Source organism: Alexandromys fortis, unplaced genomic scaffold, assembly GCF_014885135.2.
Source record: "Alexandromys fortis isolate MF-2015 unplaced genomic scaffold, M_Fortis_MF-2015_v1.1 scaffold_56, whole genome shotgun sequence".
In the NCBI taxonomy this organism is placed as follows: domain Eukaryota; kingdom Metazoa; phylum Chordata; class Mammalia; order Rodentia; family Cricetidae; genus Alexandromys; species Alexandromys fortis.
The window spans coordinates 7,445,854-7,466,239 of NW_026067935.1; the positions used below are offsets into that span (position 1 = coordinate 7,445,854).

Sequence of the window (20,386 nt, forward strand, 5' to 3'; positions counted from 1 at the left end):
GATTCCCAGAACCCATGCAGATGCCCATCGATGGAGAGGCCTCTTACAGCTAGCGCCAGGCAGACAGATGGGGATTTGGCGATAGCTGAGTTGTGAGAACCCCTGTCTTCATGAATATAGTAGAAAATGATCAAGGAAGATACATGGTGTTCACTTCCGGCCTCCACACTCATAAACAGACACATATGCAAGCATAACTATTCACATACATGCAAATAAGAACACACATCTGCACATCAGATTCATGTACACATGCAAGAAAAAGAACTAGACGGGTGGGTGAGGTGGCTCAGTGGATGGAATTCCTTGTCACCGAATCTGAAGGCCGGGTTCTATCATCAGGACCTACACGGTGGAAGGAGAGAACATAAACACGTGTGTACGCGCACCCCTCCCCCCCACAAATACACACACACACAGAATATAAAAAGACATAAAAGAAAATGTTTAAGAAAAAGAACTTAGAACCAGATATGGTGCACACCAGTAATCCTGGCACTTAGAAGGCAAAGACAGGAGGATCAGGAGTCCAGGGCTCACCCAGGCTACATAGAGAGACCACTCACAAATCAAAAAAAAAAAAAAAAAAGAAAGAAAGCCAGGCATGGTTGTACATCCATTTACAGCACTCAGGTGGCAGCAGGTGGATCTCTGTGAGCTTGAAGCCAGCTTTGGCCACATAGTGAGTTCCAGGCCAACCAAGGCTACATAATGAGACTCTAGCTCAGAAAAAGAAAGAAAACCAAACACTAGAGAAAGAGAGGAAAGAAATGGGCTGGAGAAATGGCTCAGTGGTTAAGAGCACCAAAGGACCTGGGTTCAATTCCCAGCTCTCACAACTGTCTGTAGCTCCAGCTCCAGGGGATCTGACACCCTCACACAGACACACATGCAGGCAAGACACCAATGCACATAAAATAAAAGTAATAAATTAAAAAACCAAAGAAAGAGAAATAGAGCTTTAAAGTCCTAGTAGCTTGGAGTTGAGTTTGTATGGCCTACCCAGGAGTGGCTTATGTTCACCCACCCAAGCCAGAAGGATGAGCCCAGTGTAATAAAGAAAGGACAGAGGGCTGGGCGGTGGTGGCACACACCTTTAATCCCAGCAGGAGGCAGGGCACGCAAGTGTAGACTACTTAGTGAGTTCAAGGACAGCAAGGGCTACACAGAGGGAAACCTTGTTTGAGAGAGAGAGAGAGAGAGAGAGAGAGAGAGAGAGAGAGAGAGAGAGAGAGAGGGGAGGAAAGAAGGGAGGGAGGGAAGAAGGCAGGGACGGAAGGAGGGAGGGAGGGAAGAAGGCCAGAAAACCGGAAAACACCACAGGAAAAGCAGAGCGGAGTGAAAGCTCTCATCCAGCGGACGCAGCCAAGGCTCACTTCTCTGCCATCGCCTAGTCACAGGATTCCCAGCAGACTGACTGTTGCGTGCAGGGTCTTAAGGAGAGTGGCTTGTACCAGTCGGGAGGAACAAATGCCCTTAAGTCTATAACAAATTAGTGAGTGGTGGCTACAAGCCCAGACAAAGGCCAAGTACCTTTGACAGGGGTGGCCGCAGGCTCGGATTTCCACCCCTCAGGATTCAGGCCAAACAGCGTCGCGAAGCAGTCATACATCTCCTCCTCTGTCATGTGCTCGCCTGGGCATGGGGGAATCAAAGGAGTCTAGTTAACTCTGGGGCTCCATCTCACAGCAGGGTCGAGAACTATGAGATCCTTTTGTCTGTTGTTTTGAGGCTGGGTCTCCTGTATCCTGGGTCTCCTCGGCCTTGCATCAAACTTTCTATAAAGCTAAGGTGATCTTTGAACTCCTGATCTTGCCTCCACCTCCCAAGTGCTGGGATTCCAGATTGGGGCCACCAGATCTGGTTTATGTGGTACTGGAGATCCAACCCAGGCTTTGAGCACGCTAAGCAAGCACTCTACAAATGAGCTACACCTTCGGTCCTTTCCTTCTTCCCGCCTCTGCTTCCCAAGTGCTGGGATTTCAGCTGTGTGCCACCCCTCTGGTTAGAGATCTTTTTTTTTTCTTAATTTTACATTTGTTTATTTATTTGTGTATATGCGTGCGTGCGCGCATGCACGTTGTGTATACCGACGTGGTGCATGTTTGGAGGTCAGAGGACAGTTTCGGTTCTCTCCTGCCACTCTGGGTCTTAGAGATTGAACTCGGGTCCCCAGTCTTAGCAGTCAGCACATTACCCGCTGAGTCATCTCGCTGGCCCAGAGAGCTTAAAGAGATGTACTCTGCCATTTCTTTAGATAGAAAGAGTCCTATTACAGATGGTTGTGAGCCACCATGTGGTTTCTGGCGTGCAGACATCCATGCAGACAGAATGCTGTATACATAATAAATAAATAAATGTTAAAAAAAAGTCCTATTCTGTCACAATACACCCTTATATGATATTGCAGAGCTGGGAGATGCTGGGGCTTGTGGGAAGAGGCAAGGCAATGAAGACTGGGCTCTGCCTTATTTCAGACTTCCTCTGCTCAGACCCATCCTATGTTGGCTGCGATAAAATGTCCCATTTGTCAGATGTGCAAGACAGTACAAGATGGCCCTCACATAGCAGGTAGAAATAGACGTTCACTGTAGTGTAGTTTGACATCCCAAACCCATCCTGACCGTATTCTAGCCCAAGGAGATTGATAAACTGGCAAATACCTCCTCATTTTACAAGTCAAACTGGGTGTGATGGTATATGTCTCCAATCCCAGGTCTATGGAGGTTGAGGCAGGTGGATGGAGAGGCTAGCCTGGGCTACAAAAAAAAAAACAACTCAAGGCTAGCCTGGGCTACAAAACAACAAAAAGCACATGTGAGCATGCTGAGACTAGAAGTCTTGGAGAGTTGAGAGGGAAGCACATTTTTCTTTAAGTTTTTTTTTTTTGCATTTTTATTTATTTTGTGGGTGGAGATGGGGGCATGTGCCTTGGCCAGTGCTTGGAGGTCAGAGTACAACGTTTTCCACCATGTGAGTTCTGGGAGTTGAACTCAGGTCATCGGGCTCTGCGGCAGACACCTTTACCCACTGTGTCATCTTGCTGGCCCATGAGTCACATGGTCCCCATTTCTAGGTCAGGGACCTTCTCATTAACCCACACTTGTCAGATATGCAAGACACTACAAGGTGGCCCTGTCCCACGACTGTTCGTCATGACAGATGGGGACCCCATGTGTCTGCCTCCTCTGCTGGGAATGGCTAGAGGATGTTACCACATGTTACCTTTAGTGAGGAGCAAGTTCAGGAAGTCCTCTCTGCGAATAACGTTTTCCCCTTGGGAATTGGTGAAACCCAGTATTTTAAAGCTCTCCCGGATGCCGGCCATGGTATTTCCGTAAGGCGGCCTATGATTAAGATAAACCTTGAGGAAATCCGGCAGGTTGATTTTGTCGATCAGCTTCCCTGTGTCCACGTACTCGCTAAACTTGATTTCGTTAAACATGTCTTCAATCTAGAGAAGAGACCAGGAAACGAAGCAAAGACTGTGGTCAACACAAAAGATACTTGTTTATGCCACTCGGGAAAGCTGGAGAGGAGCATGAGTCTGTGGGTTGCGTGATGTCCCAACCTTGAAGGATGCTGAAGTCCCAACCTTGGGGACCTTACTAGAAACGAGGTCATGCTGGAGTAGGTGCCTTCCAATCCAGTATGTCCACTGCCGCACCATTACGGCTCGGAGCTGAGCACAGAGTGGTCCCATTCACACCTGTTTCCTCATGGTCAGGAAACAAAATGTGTCAGAATGTAGGAGGAGCCCAAAGGAGTCAGGCCAGCAGCCGTCCCAGGGAGATGAGGCCCTGACGACACTGGGAGTCAGCCCGGCAGCTATCCCAGGGAGCATACGGCACCGATGGCGCTGACTGTAGAAGCTAGCAGAGGCTAAAACTGTTGTGTTGTTAGCACATTCTCAGCCCTGGACTCGGTCTTTAGCATCGAAATAGAATAAACTAATAAATAATTTGTTTGAAGACTTACTTTTTAAAACTATGACCATGCATGTGTACCTCTCTGTGCACACACATATGAGTTCAGGTACCTGTGTCAGCCAGAAGAGGGCGTGGAGTCCTTTGGAGCAGGAGTCCCAGGTGATTGTGAGACCACCTGATGTGTGGGTGCAGGAACCAAGGAGAGGAGGCGGGCGAGCACTCAGCCCCTGAGCCGTCTTTCCAGTCCCTAATTCCTATTGTTTTTAAGCCACCTCGTCTGTGGCACTCCGTCCTGCGCTGATGATGTCACACTGTCCATACCATGGGGACTTATGTCTCTTTCCACCCTGAGAATCACGCAGTAGCTCAACCACTTCCTCACCTGAGAGATATGTGTCAGTTTGTTTTAAGGGTAGGATCTACCCAGGCTTGGTGGTACACACCTGTTTCTCTGTGGTCAGGAAGCAGTGATACTACCATAAGTTCCAGACCAATCTGTGCCCACATTGCAAGTTCTAAGCTAGCCAGGGCTAGATAGCGAGATGCTGTTTCAATAAACAAAAGAGTACTTCCAAAACCATGAAGATAGAATCTAAAAAGACTTAAAACTAAGCTTGGCTGAATGAGTACTTCAATGAGAAACTCAAATATGTGACTTATGCCCTAGTAAATTTCTTTTTTAATTAATTTTTATTTGTTTTTTTTAATTAATTTTTAAATTTGGTATACAGCCAGCTGTGGTGACACATGCCTTTAATTACAGCACTCAGGAGGCAGAAACAGAGGCAGGTGGACCTCTAAGTTCAAGGCCAGCCTGGTCTGCACAGCTGGTTTCAGGTCAGCCAAAACTAGGAAAGAATTCTAAGAAATTCACTAAACCCTATTAGAACTGATAAAAAGTGTCAGTGATATTTCAGGGTATGATATCAATATGTATCAATATGGGAAGAATCAGAACTGGAGAGATGACTCAGCAGTTAAGAGCAGTGGCTGCTCTTGCAGAGGACCCAGGTTTGTTCCCCAGCACCCACGTGGCAGCTTGTTACCATCTGTAACTCCAGTTCTGACACCCTCTTCTGACCTTAGCAGGCACTGCACACACATGGTGCACACACACGAAGGTAAAACACTCACATAACATAAAAGGTTCAATATATGAAAATCAATTGTATTTTTATACATTGAACACAATGAAGATTAAGAAAATAATTCTGCTGGGCCATGGTGGTGCACGCCTTTAATCCCAGCACTGGGGAGGCAGTGGCAGGCGGATTTCTGTGAGTTTGAGGCCAGCCTGGTCTACAGAGCGAGTCCAGGACAGCTAGGACTACACAGAGAAACCCTGTCTCCAAAAACAAAGAACAAAGAAAGAAAAAAAAGAGAAAATAATTCCATTTCTTTTTTAAATGTATGCATGAGTGTGTGTGTGTGTGTGTGTGTGTGTGTTTTAATGTAGGGTACATGTGTGGCACAGGGCACATGTGAAGAACAGAGGACACCATGTGGGTTTGACATTTATCTGTGGAGCCATCTTACCAGCCCAATGATTTTATTTCTAGTAGCATCAAATTCAATAAATACTTAGGAATAATTTTAACAAAAACGGCTTAAGCTCTAAAAACTATAAAATAATGTTGACATTAAATTAAGGGAACGATGATTCCCTTACTCGGCACTTGGAAGACCCAATGGTGTCAGGTGGCTGCACTGACTGCACTCCAGGTGACGATCGGTCACTTGTCTAGCATGTCCCAGACCTTGAGTCCACCCTCAGCAGCACCAGAGACCCCAGCTAGCTTCTTTTGTTATTGTGAAAAGTGACAAGCTGATTCTGAAATTAATACTGCAAGAATCGACAAAATAGTAGAAAAAAGAAGAGACAAAATCGTAGGGATGAAGTAACACACTCCCCGCTGCTCAGTTTGAAAACTCACTGCCGTCCTACAGCCACCAACATGAGGTGGCTCCGGCGTAGGGGTGGACAGTTCACCGAAAGGGATTTAGAGCATGGAAATAGGCCGGCAAGGTGGCTCAGAGGTTAAGACTGCTTGCTGCTCTTGCAGGGGACCTTGCAGCATCTATAATTGGTGGCTCGCACCCTGTCATTCCAGACCCAGCACTCTCTCCTGGCCTCTGTGCACACACGCACGTGTGTACACACACACACACACACACACACACACACACACACACACACGTACCCCGTGATGCATCTATGGAGGATCCAGAGACAACTTGCTGGTGCTAAATTCCTGCTTCTACCATATGGATCTTGGATATTGAACTTACATCATTGGGCTTGTGACTAAACACCTCTACCCACTGAGCCATCTTGCCAGCCACAGACGTTTTGCTGTTTTTAGCCTTAAATTTTATTTTTTTTTATTATTCTATTTGAGACAGGGCCTCACTGAGTAGCCCTGACTTGCCCAGGATTCACTAGGTAGACCAGGCTGACCCAAAACCCTCAGAGATCCACCTGCCTCTGACACCAGAGTGCTAAGATTAAAGACACGGACCACCATGGTCTGACTTAATTTTTATTTTTGCTGACCTAGCTTGCGATTCAATTGCCGCCAGCCAGTCACTCATAACTTTTTTTAATTACTTTTGAAGTCACCAACAAACTAAAGGATAAAATCATGGGCACCTGTCCATTCCTCCACGCGCTGCTTTCTTGAGCCGCCTGGTTTCGTGAAAACACTACCGAAGATGGAAAAGTTTCCATCTCCTGCCTCCCCGCTGGCTCACTCCGCTTTGTTGCGGAGCACGCGTCTCTAAAGCAGGGTTATTTACTTTCACTGTAAGGGTACTTAGAAGAAAACGAGATCGTTTACAACCTGTTGCTCTCAAGCTGTTGCCGGCACAGTTGCAGCCTGCTGGGGCCTCCGCTTTCATTCTTCCCCTTGCGGAATGTTGCCGCCTAGATCCATGTGTCAATGTTGGAGGGAAGAAGGTGCGACCATTTTCCCGGCGTGTGAAGCGGAACTGCTAGATGCTGGCAGCCTGAGCTCTTGGGGAATAGCATTATTGGTTATGAGGAACTGTAACTGAAACTGTGTGCACTGTGTGCGAGGACACTGCTTCCTTTAGCGTTTACCGGGTTTTCAGTTGGCATGGCTGCGCACTATTATATAGGCACAGATTATATAGGATTTTTAATGAATATTAAAAAGAGCATATTAACATGTTGTGCTATATGAATAAATAAGGCAAAAGATGAGTACTATCTGAAGAAAACCTCTAATTTCAATCATTATGAAGATTTATTTATTGTTAGTTTATGTGCATGAATGGTTGCTTGCATTACGTTATGCATATGCGCCATGTATATGACTGGTGACTGTGAGGACCGGAAGGGGTGTCAGACCCCCGGAAACTGGAGTTTCTGATGACTGTGAGCTGTCATGTGGGTGCTGGAAACTGAGCCTGGGACCTCTGAAAGAGCAGTAGGTCATTTTTTTAAAAAAAATTATTATTTCTTTTTATTTTCTGTGCATTGGTGTTTTGCTTGTATGCCTGTGAGGAAGTCAGATTCCCTGGATCTTGAGTTACAGACAATTGTGAGCTGCCATGTGGATACTGGGAATTGAACCAGAGTCAGTGCACTTAACCACTAAGCCATCTCTCCAGCCCCAAGATCAGTAACTCTTCACTGTAGTAAGATCTTAGCCTCTGAGCCACCTTTCCAGTTCCAATTTTTAATGATTTTAATACTATTGGTGCTGAAATGTCTCAGTGGCTAAGAGCACTAGCTGCTCTTGCAGAGGATGGGGGTTTGTTCCCACCACCCACACGGCGGTTCACAGCAGACCATAACTCTAGTGCCAGGGGATCCAATGCCCTTTTCTGGCCTCTGTGGGCACCAGACACACAGGAGGTATACAAATACACATGCATGTAAAACACCCATATACACAAACATTTTTAAATGATAAAATGCAAAATATTTTAATGACTTTAATACTGTTAAGATATATACAACACCACAACTTACTTGGTAGAGAGTAAAGTTAAGGGACAATTTCAGAGAGCAGATCCATCTCCAAATACAACACTGCCACTTTCTGTGTACGGGATCTTGAGTGCTTTACTTATGTTCAACTTTCTTGTCTTCAGAGAGTAGAGCAAAGCACAACACACACACTGGGCAGTTTATGCGTTGTTTAGTCTGGGTTTTATTCTTGTGGGGTTTTTTGAGACACGATCTCATGTAGTCCGAGTTGGCCTCAGTCTTGCTATGCAGCTGAGCAGGACCTTGAGCTTCGACCTCAGAGGCGGGTGTCTGCACGCCTGGTTTGTGTGGCACGGGGTATCACATCCAGGCCTTCCTGCAGGTTAGGTGAGCGCTCTGCCATCTTAGCTACATGCCCAGCCTGTGCTGGGTTGTTTTGAAACATATAAGTAAAGTGTCTGCACAGGGTAGGGACTGAACAGACAGTAATTACACTGTGATTATTATATTTTCTATGTGCTTACTAATTAGAATTCATGTAATTACAATATAAGTTGTAATTCTACGTTAATACATATGATCAAATTTATAAGTAATAAGTATATAAATTATAATACATATACATTACCGGTGGAATATATGATTTAACTCGATTCCAAGGTAGGGGACTGTGATGACAAAGGAATTGAAATGCCTGCTTTAGTCATACCCAGAGAGTCCCCAGATCTCAGCCAATGCTGGTGACACAAACCACCCAGTAGGTGACTTGCGCTTCCTCTCTCAGAGCCTCTGCTTGGCTCAGAGGGTAAAGGGCTTGCCGCACAAGACAGGCTGCCTGAGTTCAATCTCTGATGAGAGAGACTGAGTCTAGAAAGTTGTCCCCCGACCTTCACACGCACACACCATGCACACACACAACGATAGTGTTGGCAACTTGGCACCCCCACAGTTCCTTCCTGAGCTGCTGTGCAGGCGTTAGTGACAGGGATAGGTTCTGCCGCAGGTCTAAATGAAATTTGTGCCCAGGAGAACTGTGGGGAGGGATGTGGGCACTCAGTGGCCTCTGTATGTTCTGGTGTGAGGACCACTCTGGAGATTCGGGCGGCCCGGAGGATCACATAGAATGTTCTTCTGTCGTCGGCTGGGCCTTCTATGACGTTCTCACCCTGGCCCCTCATCCCCTAAGGCAGTGGGCCATTCCATCAGCCTGGAGAGTTTGCTAGTTCTGAGGGCAGCCCCTGTGCCCAGAGATGCCAATTTCATTAGTGTGGGCACAGAGTCAGTCATACTATTTAAAGCCACGTTATCAGAGACGTGGTGGAGGTGGTGAAGCCTGGCAAGAGTTCTCAGACTGCTCCGACCGAAATGGCCTGGAGGGCTTGTTAACAAGGGGATCCCGGCTCAGTGAGCCAGGGGTTGGGGATGTGGAACTGCACATGTTCAGTAATGTGCTTAGAACCACTGTTCTTGTGGAGGAGGAGTCACAAAGTGGCATTCATGCAGAAAAGAGTCACAGCAGGCCTGTGGCTTTCGGCAGAGAAACACAGGTGGCAGCTGCAGTGCCCGAGCTGGTTGTTGGGGTTTGCATCTGTTCCCCTGGGAAGGTGCAGCAAGCACTTTTCAACTCTGCTTCCTCTGCCCGGCTTCATATGGGAGACTGTGAGGGACATCCTCTAAAATTTGCAAAGAGCAGGCTGGGGAGATGGCTCAGTCGAGAGTGCTTGCTGCTCTTGTAGAGTCTTGTTCCGTTTCTAGACCGCGTGTCTGGCAGCTCACAACTGCCTGTGACTCCAACTTCAAAGGTTCTGACCCCTCTTTTGACTCCTGAGGACACCTGCATTCATGTGCACATGCAGATGCACACACGCAATTAAAAATAAAAATGAGTCAGACCTGGCGGCGCACACTTTTAATCCCAGCACTTGAGAAGGCAGAGGCAGGCAGATGGATCTTTGTGAGTTCAAGGCCACCCTGGTCTCTACAGTGAGTTTCCGGATAGCTAGGGATATTTAGTAAGAGACCATCTTTAAAAAAAAAAATCACAAAAGCTTCTTTTGGAGTAACCATCTCCTGCCCTAGCTTGTGTGGCTCAGCTTCTAGCACTGACTCAGGTTTACTGGAGGTAGAACATTTCAATTTCTCACCTGACAAATAATTTTGTTTATTTACTTGTTTACTTAATTTTCTTGTTTGTTTGTTTTTCCAGACAGGGTTTCTTTGAGTAACAGCCCTAGCTGTCCTGGAACTCGCTCTATAGATCAAGCTAGCCGTGAACTCACAGAGATCCACCTGCCTCTGCTTCCCGAGTGCTAGGATTAAAGGCGTGCGTCACCACCACCACCCAGAGAATAATTTTAAACATTTAGACGTTAGCGTGTTGGCCCTTGTTGGTGTTGCTACTGCAGTGCCTACAACACAGGGTGGCCCTAGCTCCTCCCACAGGCTGAAGCCCACTGCTGAGCCCTGAAGGCCTTTCGGTTTGCAATGCCAGCTGTCAGTCACCGGAGCCACTGAGGGCTTTTGAATCATGTCTTATAATTACGTTTTATAAGCTCCTTATTAAATGGAGAGGAGTGTGATGCACTTGAACTGAGCCCATTCTCATTCTCAGAAGAAGGCTCTGGGTGACTGGCATGTTCCCTTCCATGAGAGTGTCATAGGCTCACGGGCCTGGAGGACTCTCCAGGTTCCCGACACCCTCTTCCTGTGGCACAGAGCTCCTTGACATACGGCCGTCAGTCCTTCACCACAGCCCATCCTGCTGCCCACTGCAGCGTTTCCACACTGGTCTGGGGCGGAGGAGTGGGCTCTAGAGGATGAACCACAGCCAGGCAGATTCTCCGTGCGGCTGTCTGGAGACTCCCTGGAGCCCCTCTGCTACTTATCCTCCACTCTGCTCTTGAAACCCAGAGCAGCCTCCTCTCATGCTGGGGACATGTCACCCAAGGCCTCGACAGACGCTGGAACCGAAACCGCTGAGAGTACTAACCCTTTAACCACTGGTTTTCTTTTATAGAAAAGATCTCCCGTAGGTAGTCCAGGCCAGCGTCAAATTCTACAGGTAGCTGGGGATGACCTTGAACTTCTGATCCTTCTGCCTCCTCCTTCAAGCTGGGAGAGAATGGGTGCCACCGCACCTGGTTCCTGTGGCCATACCTTTTTAATATTAACGAGATACTTTTCATGCAGAATGCCTATAGTTTATGCACTTCGACACACAGCAGCACAAGCACCAATGTCCTCTTTGAAATCCACAGGTACAAGATTTGCTTTTACCATAGATATTAGGGCATGTCCTTTTATCTTCGTTGTTACTGTCACTGTTTTGTGGTCATAGGTATCAAACCTATGGTACTGCACATGTTCAGTAAGCTATCTGCCTCCCCTTCTATCCGTATTTAGCAGAGAACGTTTACCTTTCTCATCAAAAGAAGCACGTTCTGGCTTCTGTGGCGTAGCCACTTCTCAGCAGCACTATGCCTGCACTGTGGGGATGTTCAGTAGCAGGAATCCTAGACACTCTGAGGCACCTAGATGCGTGCTGGTTCCAGTAGTGATATAACAGGGATAGAAATTCCTCTGATGATGTGGGAGTGATTTCTTATTAATAAAGAAACTGCCTAGGCCCCTTGATAGGCCAACCCTTAGGTGGGTGGAGTAAACAGAACAGAATTCTGGGAGAAAGAAGCTTAGTAGAGGAGTCGCCATGATTCTCCTGCTCCAGACAGACGCAGGTTAAGATCCTCCCTGGTAAGCCAGCTCGTGGGCTACATAGAATATTAGAAATGGGTTAGAACAATATGTAAGAGCTAGCCAATAAGAAGCTGGAACTAGCTGGGCCAGGCAGTGTCTAATAGAATACAGTTTCCGTGTAATTATTTCGGGCATAGGCGGCCGGGTGCCGGGGACGCAGCCCTGCCGCCGCTCTTAATGCAACACTCTGACAGGCAGATACAAGACTCCTACCTGACAAGGCAGTTCCACTCCTTGGTACAAGCATGGGAGAAATAGGAAGCTATGCACACAGGAATGTGGCTGAAAATGCTCCGGCCTTCATGACAGCGCCACTCCTAACAGCGCAAGCGGGGACAACCCAAACGCCAGCAAATCGTGTACAGACAGACAAACGTGGCAAAGCTACAGGGCTGAAGAGAATATTATTCAGCAATAAAAGGAATAAAGGGGGGGGGGTCAGAAAGACACGCCGGGCGGCGGTGGCGCACGCCTTTAATCCCAGCACTCGGGAGGCAGAGGCAGGCGGATCTTTGTGAGTTCGAGGCCAGCCTGGTCTACAAGAGCTAGTGCCAGGACAGGAACCAAAAGCTACGGAGAAACCCTGTCTCGAAAATTTAAAAAAGAAGAAGAAGAAGAAGAAGAAGAAGAAGAAGAAGAAGAAGAAGAAGAAGAAGAAGAAGAAGAAGAAGAAGAAGAAGAAGAAGAAGAAGGACGGCTCAGCTTTTAGGAGCACTGACTGACTGCTCTTGCAGAGGGTGTGGGTTCTAGCACTGATAACTGATATAGTGGCTCATAGTTATCCGTAATTCTAGTTTCAGTGGATTTAACTCCTCTTCGGGCCTCTGTAAGCTCCAGGCATGCACATGGTGCACATATATACATGCAGACAAAATAGTCATTTGGGTAAATAAAACAAATAAATCCAAGGAATTAAAAAAAAGAACCACCATCACCATCCTCACCATCACCACCACCATCATCACCATCATCAATACCACCATCATCACCATCATCACCACCACCATCAGCACCATCACCACCACCACCATCATCACCATCACCACTATCATCAAAGAAGCTGAAGAGAAGGCTCAGCAGTAAAAAGTAGTTGCTACTTTTTAAGAGGACAGAATGCCTTCTTCTGGGCTCTATAACCAACTGCATTCATGTGCACAAACCCACACAGAGACACACAAGTAACTAAAAAACAATAAAAAGCCAGGCAGTAGGGGCACGCAACTTTAATCCCAGCACTGGGGAGGCAGAGGCAGGTAGCTGTCTGAGTTCAAGGTCAGCCTGATCTGCAGAACAAGTTCCAGGACTACATAGAGAAAAACATGTCTCAAAAAACAAACTAATAATAATAATAACAATAAAAACATGTCTCAAAAAACAAACTAATAATAATAATAACAATAACAACAACAATAATAAGTGGTTAGAGGATTGCTCAGCAGTTAAGAATATTTCTTGCTCTTGCAGAAGATCCAGGTTCAGTTCCCAGCGCCCACATCTAAAACACTTACAATCATTTAAAACTCCAGTTCCAGGGGATGTGATCCCCACCTCTTGTCTCTGAGGGCATGCAGGCAAAGCACATACACATATATCAAACATAAAAAATTAGCCAGGCATGGTGACATGCGCCTTTAATCTCAGCACTGTGGAGGCAGAGGCAGGTGGATCTCTGTGAGTTTGAGGCCAGCCTGGTCTACAGAGTGAACTCCAGGACAGCCAGGGCTACATAGTGAGACCCTGTCTCCAACAAAAAAATTAAATCTTAAAAGAACAAGAATGAAGGTCTGATGCATGCTACATTCTGAATGAATCTTGAACGCATCAGGCTGAGTGCACTAAGTGAGGCATATCACATACTGTATGATCTATTTTTATGGGTGCACTGAGGCATATCACATACTGTATGATCTATTTTTATGCAATCAAGAATAGACAAGTGTGCACAGACGGAAGACAGATCGGCAGTTGCCAGGGCTGGGGGAGGAGGGGCAGAAAGTGGCTGATAAGGGTGTAGGGTTTCTTTGGGGGATGATAATATCCTGGGGTTGCACAGGGTTGATGATTGCACATCTCTGTAAAGAACCCCCAAATCACTGAACCGCACACAGAAAGCAGGTGCATTGTATGGCGTGTGTTATGTTACAGTAAACCTTTCAATAAGGTGGAGCCATAGCAAAAGCAAGCAACACAACTGTTCAATTCTAGAACACTGGCATTTTAGAAAATATATTTTTCCCACCATCACTATGCTCCATCCAGTCTTTCATAGCCACAAAGCTAGTAGAGATGGATGCATGCTTGCTGTGGAAGCTTCCAGCAGAGGGGATATAAGAAAAGGCACATGCCCTGGGCAGGGTGTGCTTCAGCAGTCAAGTGATGGCCTCACACAGAAACAAACAAACAAAAATCCCCAGAACTCCGGCAACATTCCGGGATTTCTTTTCGTCTTTGTACCAGGGCACATGTGTCAACACAGAACACAGAGTCAGGGCTCAGCCTGCGTGGTTCAAAGTCTGGCTCTGCCCTCAGAAGCAGAGTGGCAACACAAGTTTCCTTCCTGTTCCAAGCCTCACTTTTACCACCCATAAAAAGCAAGGGCCTGCATGCTTCCTGAGGCCACTGAGAGGACCAAACCCCACAGGGCGTCCTTCAAGATGCTAGATACATGCAGAGAGGGCAAGAGGGAAGACCCCCATCTGCCTTGCACTTGGCCTTACAGTGCCATCACCTGCTTTATCCAGAGGCTCTCAGGGATTCTGGGATTTATTTATTTAAATGCTTGCTGGGTGACGTCCTTCTCTAGGCCCCGCCCCGTTGGCCAGTCAGGCTTCCCCTAGAACATCTCTCTTAACTTTAGGATGGAAACAACCTGATGTTTACTTTTCAGAGCAGGGCCCAACATACTAAGTGTGGTGGGGGCTTAATCAGAGGAGGAAAAGTTCTGTGCGTGATCGCTTTCTCAAGTTTCCCCCTTCCATATGGGTGAGCTTGCACCATTGGCTGCGGTTTCTACCCCAGCTGGGACCGGTTCTAACAGATTAGCACACAAGGCGCTCAGAGAATCCTGTGTGTTCATCTCCTGGGTTTTTGTTCTGAATACAAAAGCAATACTAACTATATGCTGGCTGGTGAGGAAAACATGCATAAAAACAGATGTATTAGCCCCTCCCTCTTCACAGCCACGCTGTCTGTGTGGGGAGAGGACGGCGGGTAAGCAAGCCGTCTTCTCACAGATAGACTCTGGAGATGGAGGCTGAGAAGAGCCCAGGACAGGGGGTAGAAGGTGAGAGCCGGGTGGGATGGAGACCGGCCAGGGAGTCCCACGGTGGGTGGTCACATGCAGCCTGAGGTAAATAGCTGTGGAATCAGGTTAAGCGTGACCCTTTCTGGCGATTTCAAGAAAGCTCTCTTGAGGGAGTGGGCTTCATGTTTGTGTGCAAAGCAAGGAAGATAGGAGCATGGGGCCTGCGGTGATGTGGAGTGCAGAGACTGGGGGGGCCTGGGTCCTCTGGAGGAGACAGACCACAGTCTGCTTTCAGTTGATCTCAGAGGTCCCAGTTGACCTCAGACTGAACGCTATAAAAAGCAGGAAGAGTTAACCCCCCAACTTGCAGCCCCCAGAAATGGCTTGGAAGCTGTTCCTTCAGATTAGGCACATGAATATACAAGTAATAAATAAGGTAATTGTGATGATTCAATTGGGAATTGAACTCAGGGCCTTCATATATGCTAGATAAATGTTCTACCACTGAAACACCAGAAAGTTCATTTTGAGACAGGACCTCACTAAATTGCCCAGACAGGCCTTAAACTTATCATTCTCCTGCCCCAACCTCCTGAGTAGTTGGGATGACAAGCAGTGATCGAAGAATCTAGAGCCCCTACCCTCGCTCTTGCTCTCCCTCAAGACAGAGTTTAAGATGTATCCCAGACTGGCCTCAGCCTACATAACTGAGGTCAACACTAGATTTCTTTCTTATCCTCCTGCATGCTGGGGTTATAGGAATGCATGTGATTCTATGCTGTGCGGGCACTGGGAACCAGGGCTTTCTGCATGCCGTCCAAGGCGCTCCACCGAGCCCACACAGCAATTTCACTTCTTAGCAGCTCCAGAGTATAGGCCTGCCTTATTTTGTTGATCCTATCTCCCATCATTGGTCATTATAATTATTCCAATTTTTTAAAAATTAATTAACTAATTAATTAATTATCGTAGACCAGACTGGCCTCAAGCTTGCAGAGATCCTCCTGCCTTTGCTTCTCAAGTGCTGGGATTAAAGACGTGCCCCACCACACCCAGTCGGGATACGTTCTTAAAATATAATGTGTTGGGGCTGATGAGATTGCTTAGTAGTTCATGGTGCTTGCCACCAAGACTGATAACCTGGGTTCAGTTCCTTGGACCCACATGGTAGAAGGAGAGAACCAACTCCAGCAAGTTGTCCTCTGACTTCCACAGATACACCATGGCGTGTGTGTGTGTGTGTGTGCGCACACACACACACACACGCACACATGCACACACGCACACACACAGATACAGGCACACACAGACACTCACACACAAATGCACACACAGCTGAGAGGTCAAGCAATCACTTATTTCCTCCCTAAATGCCCTGTACAAGGCTACCACTCCCGAATCTGCCCGGCAGTTAGGGAACTTGGTACTTGTTCTGAGATCCAGCACTAACACCAGGGATTCTGCTCTTCCCTCCGTCTTTGCTGCTGAATGAGGCCACTGAGCGCCATTTGCTCATTTACTCATTCATTCAATTAACATTTGCTGAGTGCCTGCTATTGGGGCGCTTGCTGGGGGCACATATGTTTCTACCAGGATTAGCCTTAAATTTATGGAACAAAGAGGTTGCACTGATGTTAATTCGCCACAAAACCCAGCCCACATTAAACGGTGCTGTGTCAGCAAAATGGAAAGGGGGCTGCAGGAGGGCAGGGAGCGAGCAGCAGGCACGGGAGACTGCCGGTGAGGTGTGCTCACTGCACGTGCGCCTTCTGTAGACAAAAGGGGGGCTAGAAACTCTTTGGGGGGAGGTTGTATTCTTGGGAAATTTGTCTTCAGCTTACTGCATTGACTTCAAGTCCAGAGGTGGCTATGGTGATGTAAGAAAACCATGAATACTGCCGAGCCTTGGGGTGGAGAGGGGAGGGGCTGGTTTGGCTTTGCACCTGAGTCTTGTGTGTGCCCAAGCTGGCTAGGCCAACTTTTCCACACAACTTCTCAGGGAATTGGGGTTGGTGGGTGGGGTAGGGGCACAGTTACGTAGGAAGCAGTGTGCCATGAACTCCAGCAAGAGCCAGGTTTAGAAACGTAAAAGCCCTAAACAGGTTCTTTCCAAATCTTTTTAAAAAATCTTTAAAACCACTATAAATCCGACATGAGAACAACATATCAGAAACATCTGGGTAGCGAGTGCATCAGCTAACGGAGCCTGCACACTGGTGTGGGGCACATCTGGATCACGGGATCCTCAGCCATCTCCAAGAGCAAAGGCGTTGGTGTGCACAGTGGGGTGGTGCTGGGGTGGAATCTGGACCCCGGCCAGGCGAGACCCACACCACTGAGCTGCGCCTCCAGCCCAAGGAGATGTTTTCTCATTTGGGTTTTTTTGAGGCAGAGTGTTATGTAGCTCAGGATAGCCTAGGACTAGCCTCATAGCTGAGGATGGCCTTGAACCTTTGAGGGCTGGAGAGAAAGCTCAGTGTTAGCGTGCTGGCTTTAGCATGTGTCAATCCCAGGTTCTATTCTCTGAACATAAAAGGGAGGGAGACCTTGAATCTCAGAGCCTGGAATCGTTTAGGAGGATGGAAAGACACGGGATGCTTTTCATACACTTACCGTGCCCCATGGACTGAGCTAACAGCTAGTTATCCACAAAATCCTTACAGTAATCCCAGGATGCGGCTGCCACCATTGTCCCACACAGAGCTGGGGATGGAACCCACATGCTAGGCAAGAACTCCATCACTGAACTACACCCCAGGGCCTAAGCAGAATCTCAGTTGGGAACCACTCTATCCTGCTCCAGTCCTTACAGTGAACATGAACAGAAACTGTCTCAGACTCTAGCAAGGGGGGGGGGGTGGCCAGGCCTGGCAGCCTGGGCAGTATGTGCTCCTGGACAGTGATGAGGTCAGGCCCACTCTTACCAAGGGGTGACCAAGGCTCCAGAAAGGAAGCTCTTCTCAGTATCTAGGCTTGTGGTCTCCTAGGCACAGGCAGGGGTGAGGACGGACCACAGTCAGAGGCACAGGCACATGCAGGGGTGAGGACGGACCACAGTCAGAGGCACAGGCACATGCAGGGGTGAGGACAGACCACAGTCAGAGGCACAGGCAGGGGTGAAGATGGACCACAGCCTGAGGCACAGGCACAGGCAGGGGTGAGGATGGATCACAGTCAGAGGCACAGGCAGGGATGAGGGCGGACCACAGTCTACAAGACACACACAGAGATGCTCACTGGGTCTCTACAGCCAAATGTTCCAGACAGCCCCAACTTCTGTCAGCTGGGAGAGGAGTCAGCTAGATCACGCCTCTTAAAGGCATGGAATTTCCACTGAGGAATTTTTACAACCAAGCTCACAAAACAATAGAAACTTGTATGCTGATGCTATACACGTAAAGATACCCTCACTAAACTACATATGTATATGCAGTCTAATGCTGATGTACAGAGATGTACATATTTATATCACAGAATGCCAATTCTTTGTTTAAAAATACAGAAATGACTATATCACAAATAAACAATAGAAAAGAATTCACCAAAATATTAAGTGATTGTCTCTAATAACTTTGAGTTTTTTGTTGTTTTGGTTTTTGAGACAGGCTAGCCTCAAATTTGCTATGTACTTGAGGTTTACCTTGAACCTTTGAAGCTCCTGCTTCCACATCCCAAGTGCTGGGATTACAGGTACAAGCTACCACAGCCAGGTTATATGGTGCTGGGGGTTAAAGCCAGGGATTGGTGCATGGTAGGCAAGGATTCAACCACACAATAGCATCCTTAGCCCATAGTCCTGTCTTGTATATTTTAAAAAGTTACACAAATATTTATTTTTATTTTTTAACTTGTTCAAGGTTTTATTTATTTTTAGGAATGTAGTCTGTGCACCATCTGTGTGCAGTGTCCACAGGGGCCAGAAGAGAACATCAGATCTCTTGGAACTAACATTTCAGATGGTTCTCAGCTGCCATGTGGGTGCTGAACATTGAATCTGGGTCCTTTGGAAAAGCAGTCAGTGTTCTTAACCACTGAACCATCTCTCCAGCCCTGAAATTAATTTTTTAATGTGTGTGTTGTATTAGCTCAAGACCTCACACACACTAGGCAAATGTGTAAGTAAGTAAGGATGAAGACCCGAGTTCAGATCCCAGGACCTAAGTAGAGCCAGGTGCAGCAGCGGCACCTGATACTCCAGCGGTGGGCAGTGCAGACACAGGTGCATGCTGGGAGCTCACTGGCCAGTCAATCTAGCCAGAAAAGTGAGCTCCAGCCACAGTGAGAGACCCGTTCACAAAATAAATAAAATAGAAATAAATAAATAAACACGGTTGGGGAGATGGCTTGAAGCATAAAAAGAATTGCCACTTGCCAGGCGGTGGTGGTGCACTCCTTAATCCTAGCACTTGGGAGGCAGAGGCAGGCGGGTCTCTGTGAGTTGGAGGCCGGTCTAGTCTCTACAGAGTTAATTTCAAGACAGCCAGGGTTACACACAGAGAGAAACCCTGTCTCAGGGGGAGGGGGGAGTAATTGCCACTCGACAACACAAACCTGGCAACTTGAGTTCAATCCCCAGAACACATGGGAGAACAGACTCCATGAAGGTGTCCTCCGGCCTCCACGCATGTATCATGGTATGTACATACCTCCAACAAAATAAGATTTTAAGCTGGGCAGTGGTGGCACACACCTTAATCCCAGCTCTTAGGAGGCAGAGGCAGTGGGTCTATTTGAGTTTGAGTCCAGCCTGGTCTACAGAGAGAGTTCCAGGACAGCCAAAGCTACACAGAGAAATCCTGTTTTTAAGAAAACCAAAATAAATAAATATATTTTTTAAAAAGGACAAGTGCAGATAGAACAATACCCCCATACCCCCACATGCATATACCACACACAAACTCAAAATAAGTATCTTTCTGTTTGTTTGTTTCAACACAGGGTTTCCCAGTAGCCATGGAGCCAGTCCTAGAACTCACTCTGTAGACCAGGCTGGCCTCAAACTCATAGAGATCCTCCTGCCTCTGCCTCCTGAGTACTGGAATTAAAAACATGTGCCACCACCGTCCAGCTGCAAAATAAGTATCTTAAAAAGAACATATTTTTTTCTAGAGAATTTCTAACCAAAGGGAAAGTGCCTATGACATATTGTACTATATGTGGACACAGACAGTCAAATATATTCAGTGTGGCACCGTTCACTGTGTAAATGCGTAAGTGCCAGGAGAATAGTGGTGACTGTCAGTCTGGGTGGCAGGACTCTACGTAACCCTTTCATTCCCAGATCTTCTGTAGTGAGGATGTCTCACATTGCAGCTCAGAAAGGGAATCCTCTAAGTTATATTTAGAGCAGTTCATGTGAGGAACACACATGGGCTCCTTGACCCTGTCTGGAGTTGCCGGTATTTGGGGATTTCTGCCATGTGGTCAGACTGATGTCTGAGCTAGAGTCAGGACCAGCATCCGCACAGCTTCCAGAGTTGCCCCAAGAACATACACTAAGTTAAC

General features: G+C 47.2%; 1 protein-coding gene across 3 annotated transcripts in view; it reads right to left on the reverse strand.

The window, feature by feature from the left end:
* The window catches only part of Cfap251 (cilia and flagella associated protein 251), a 90,468-nt gene that overhangs the window by 2,723 nt on the left and 67,359 nt on the right, over positions 1 to 20,386 (reverse strand). For all 3 annotated transcript variants that reach the window (XM_050146607.1, XM_050146606.1, XM_050146605.1), the window contains 2 exons: positions 3,226 to 3,454; positions 1,534 to 1,635 (listed from right to left, as the gene is read on the reverse strand). In XM_050146607.1, the coding sequence (XP_050002564.1) occupies positions 1,534 to 1,635; positions 3,226 to 3,454 (331 nt within the window). The remainder of the gene's footprint in view (positions 1 to 1,533; positions 1,636 to 3,225; positions 3,455 to 20,386) is intronic.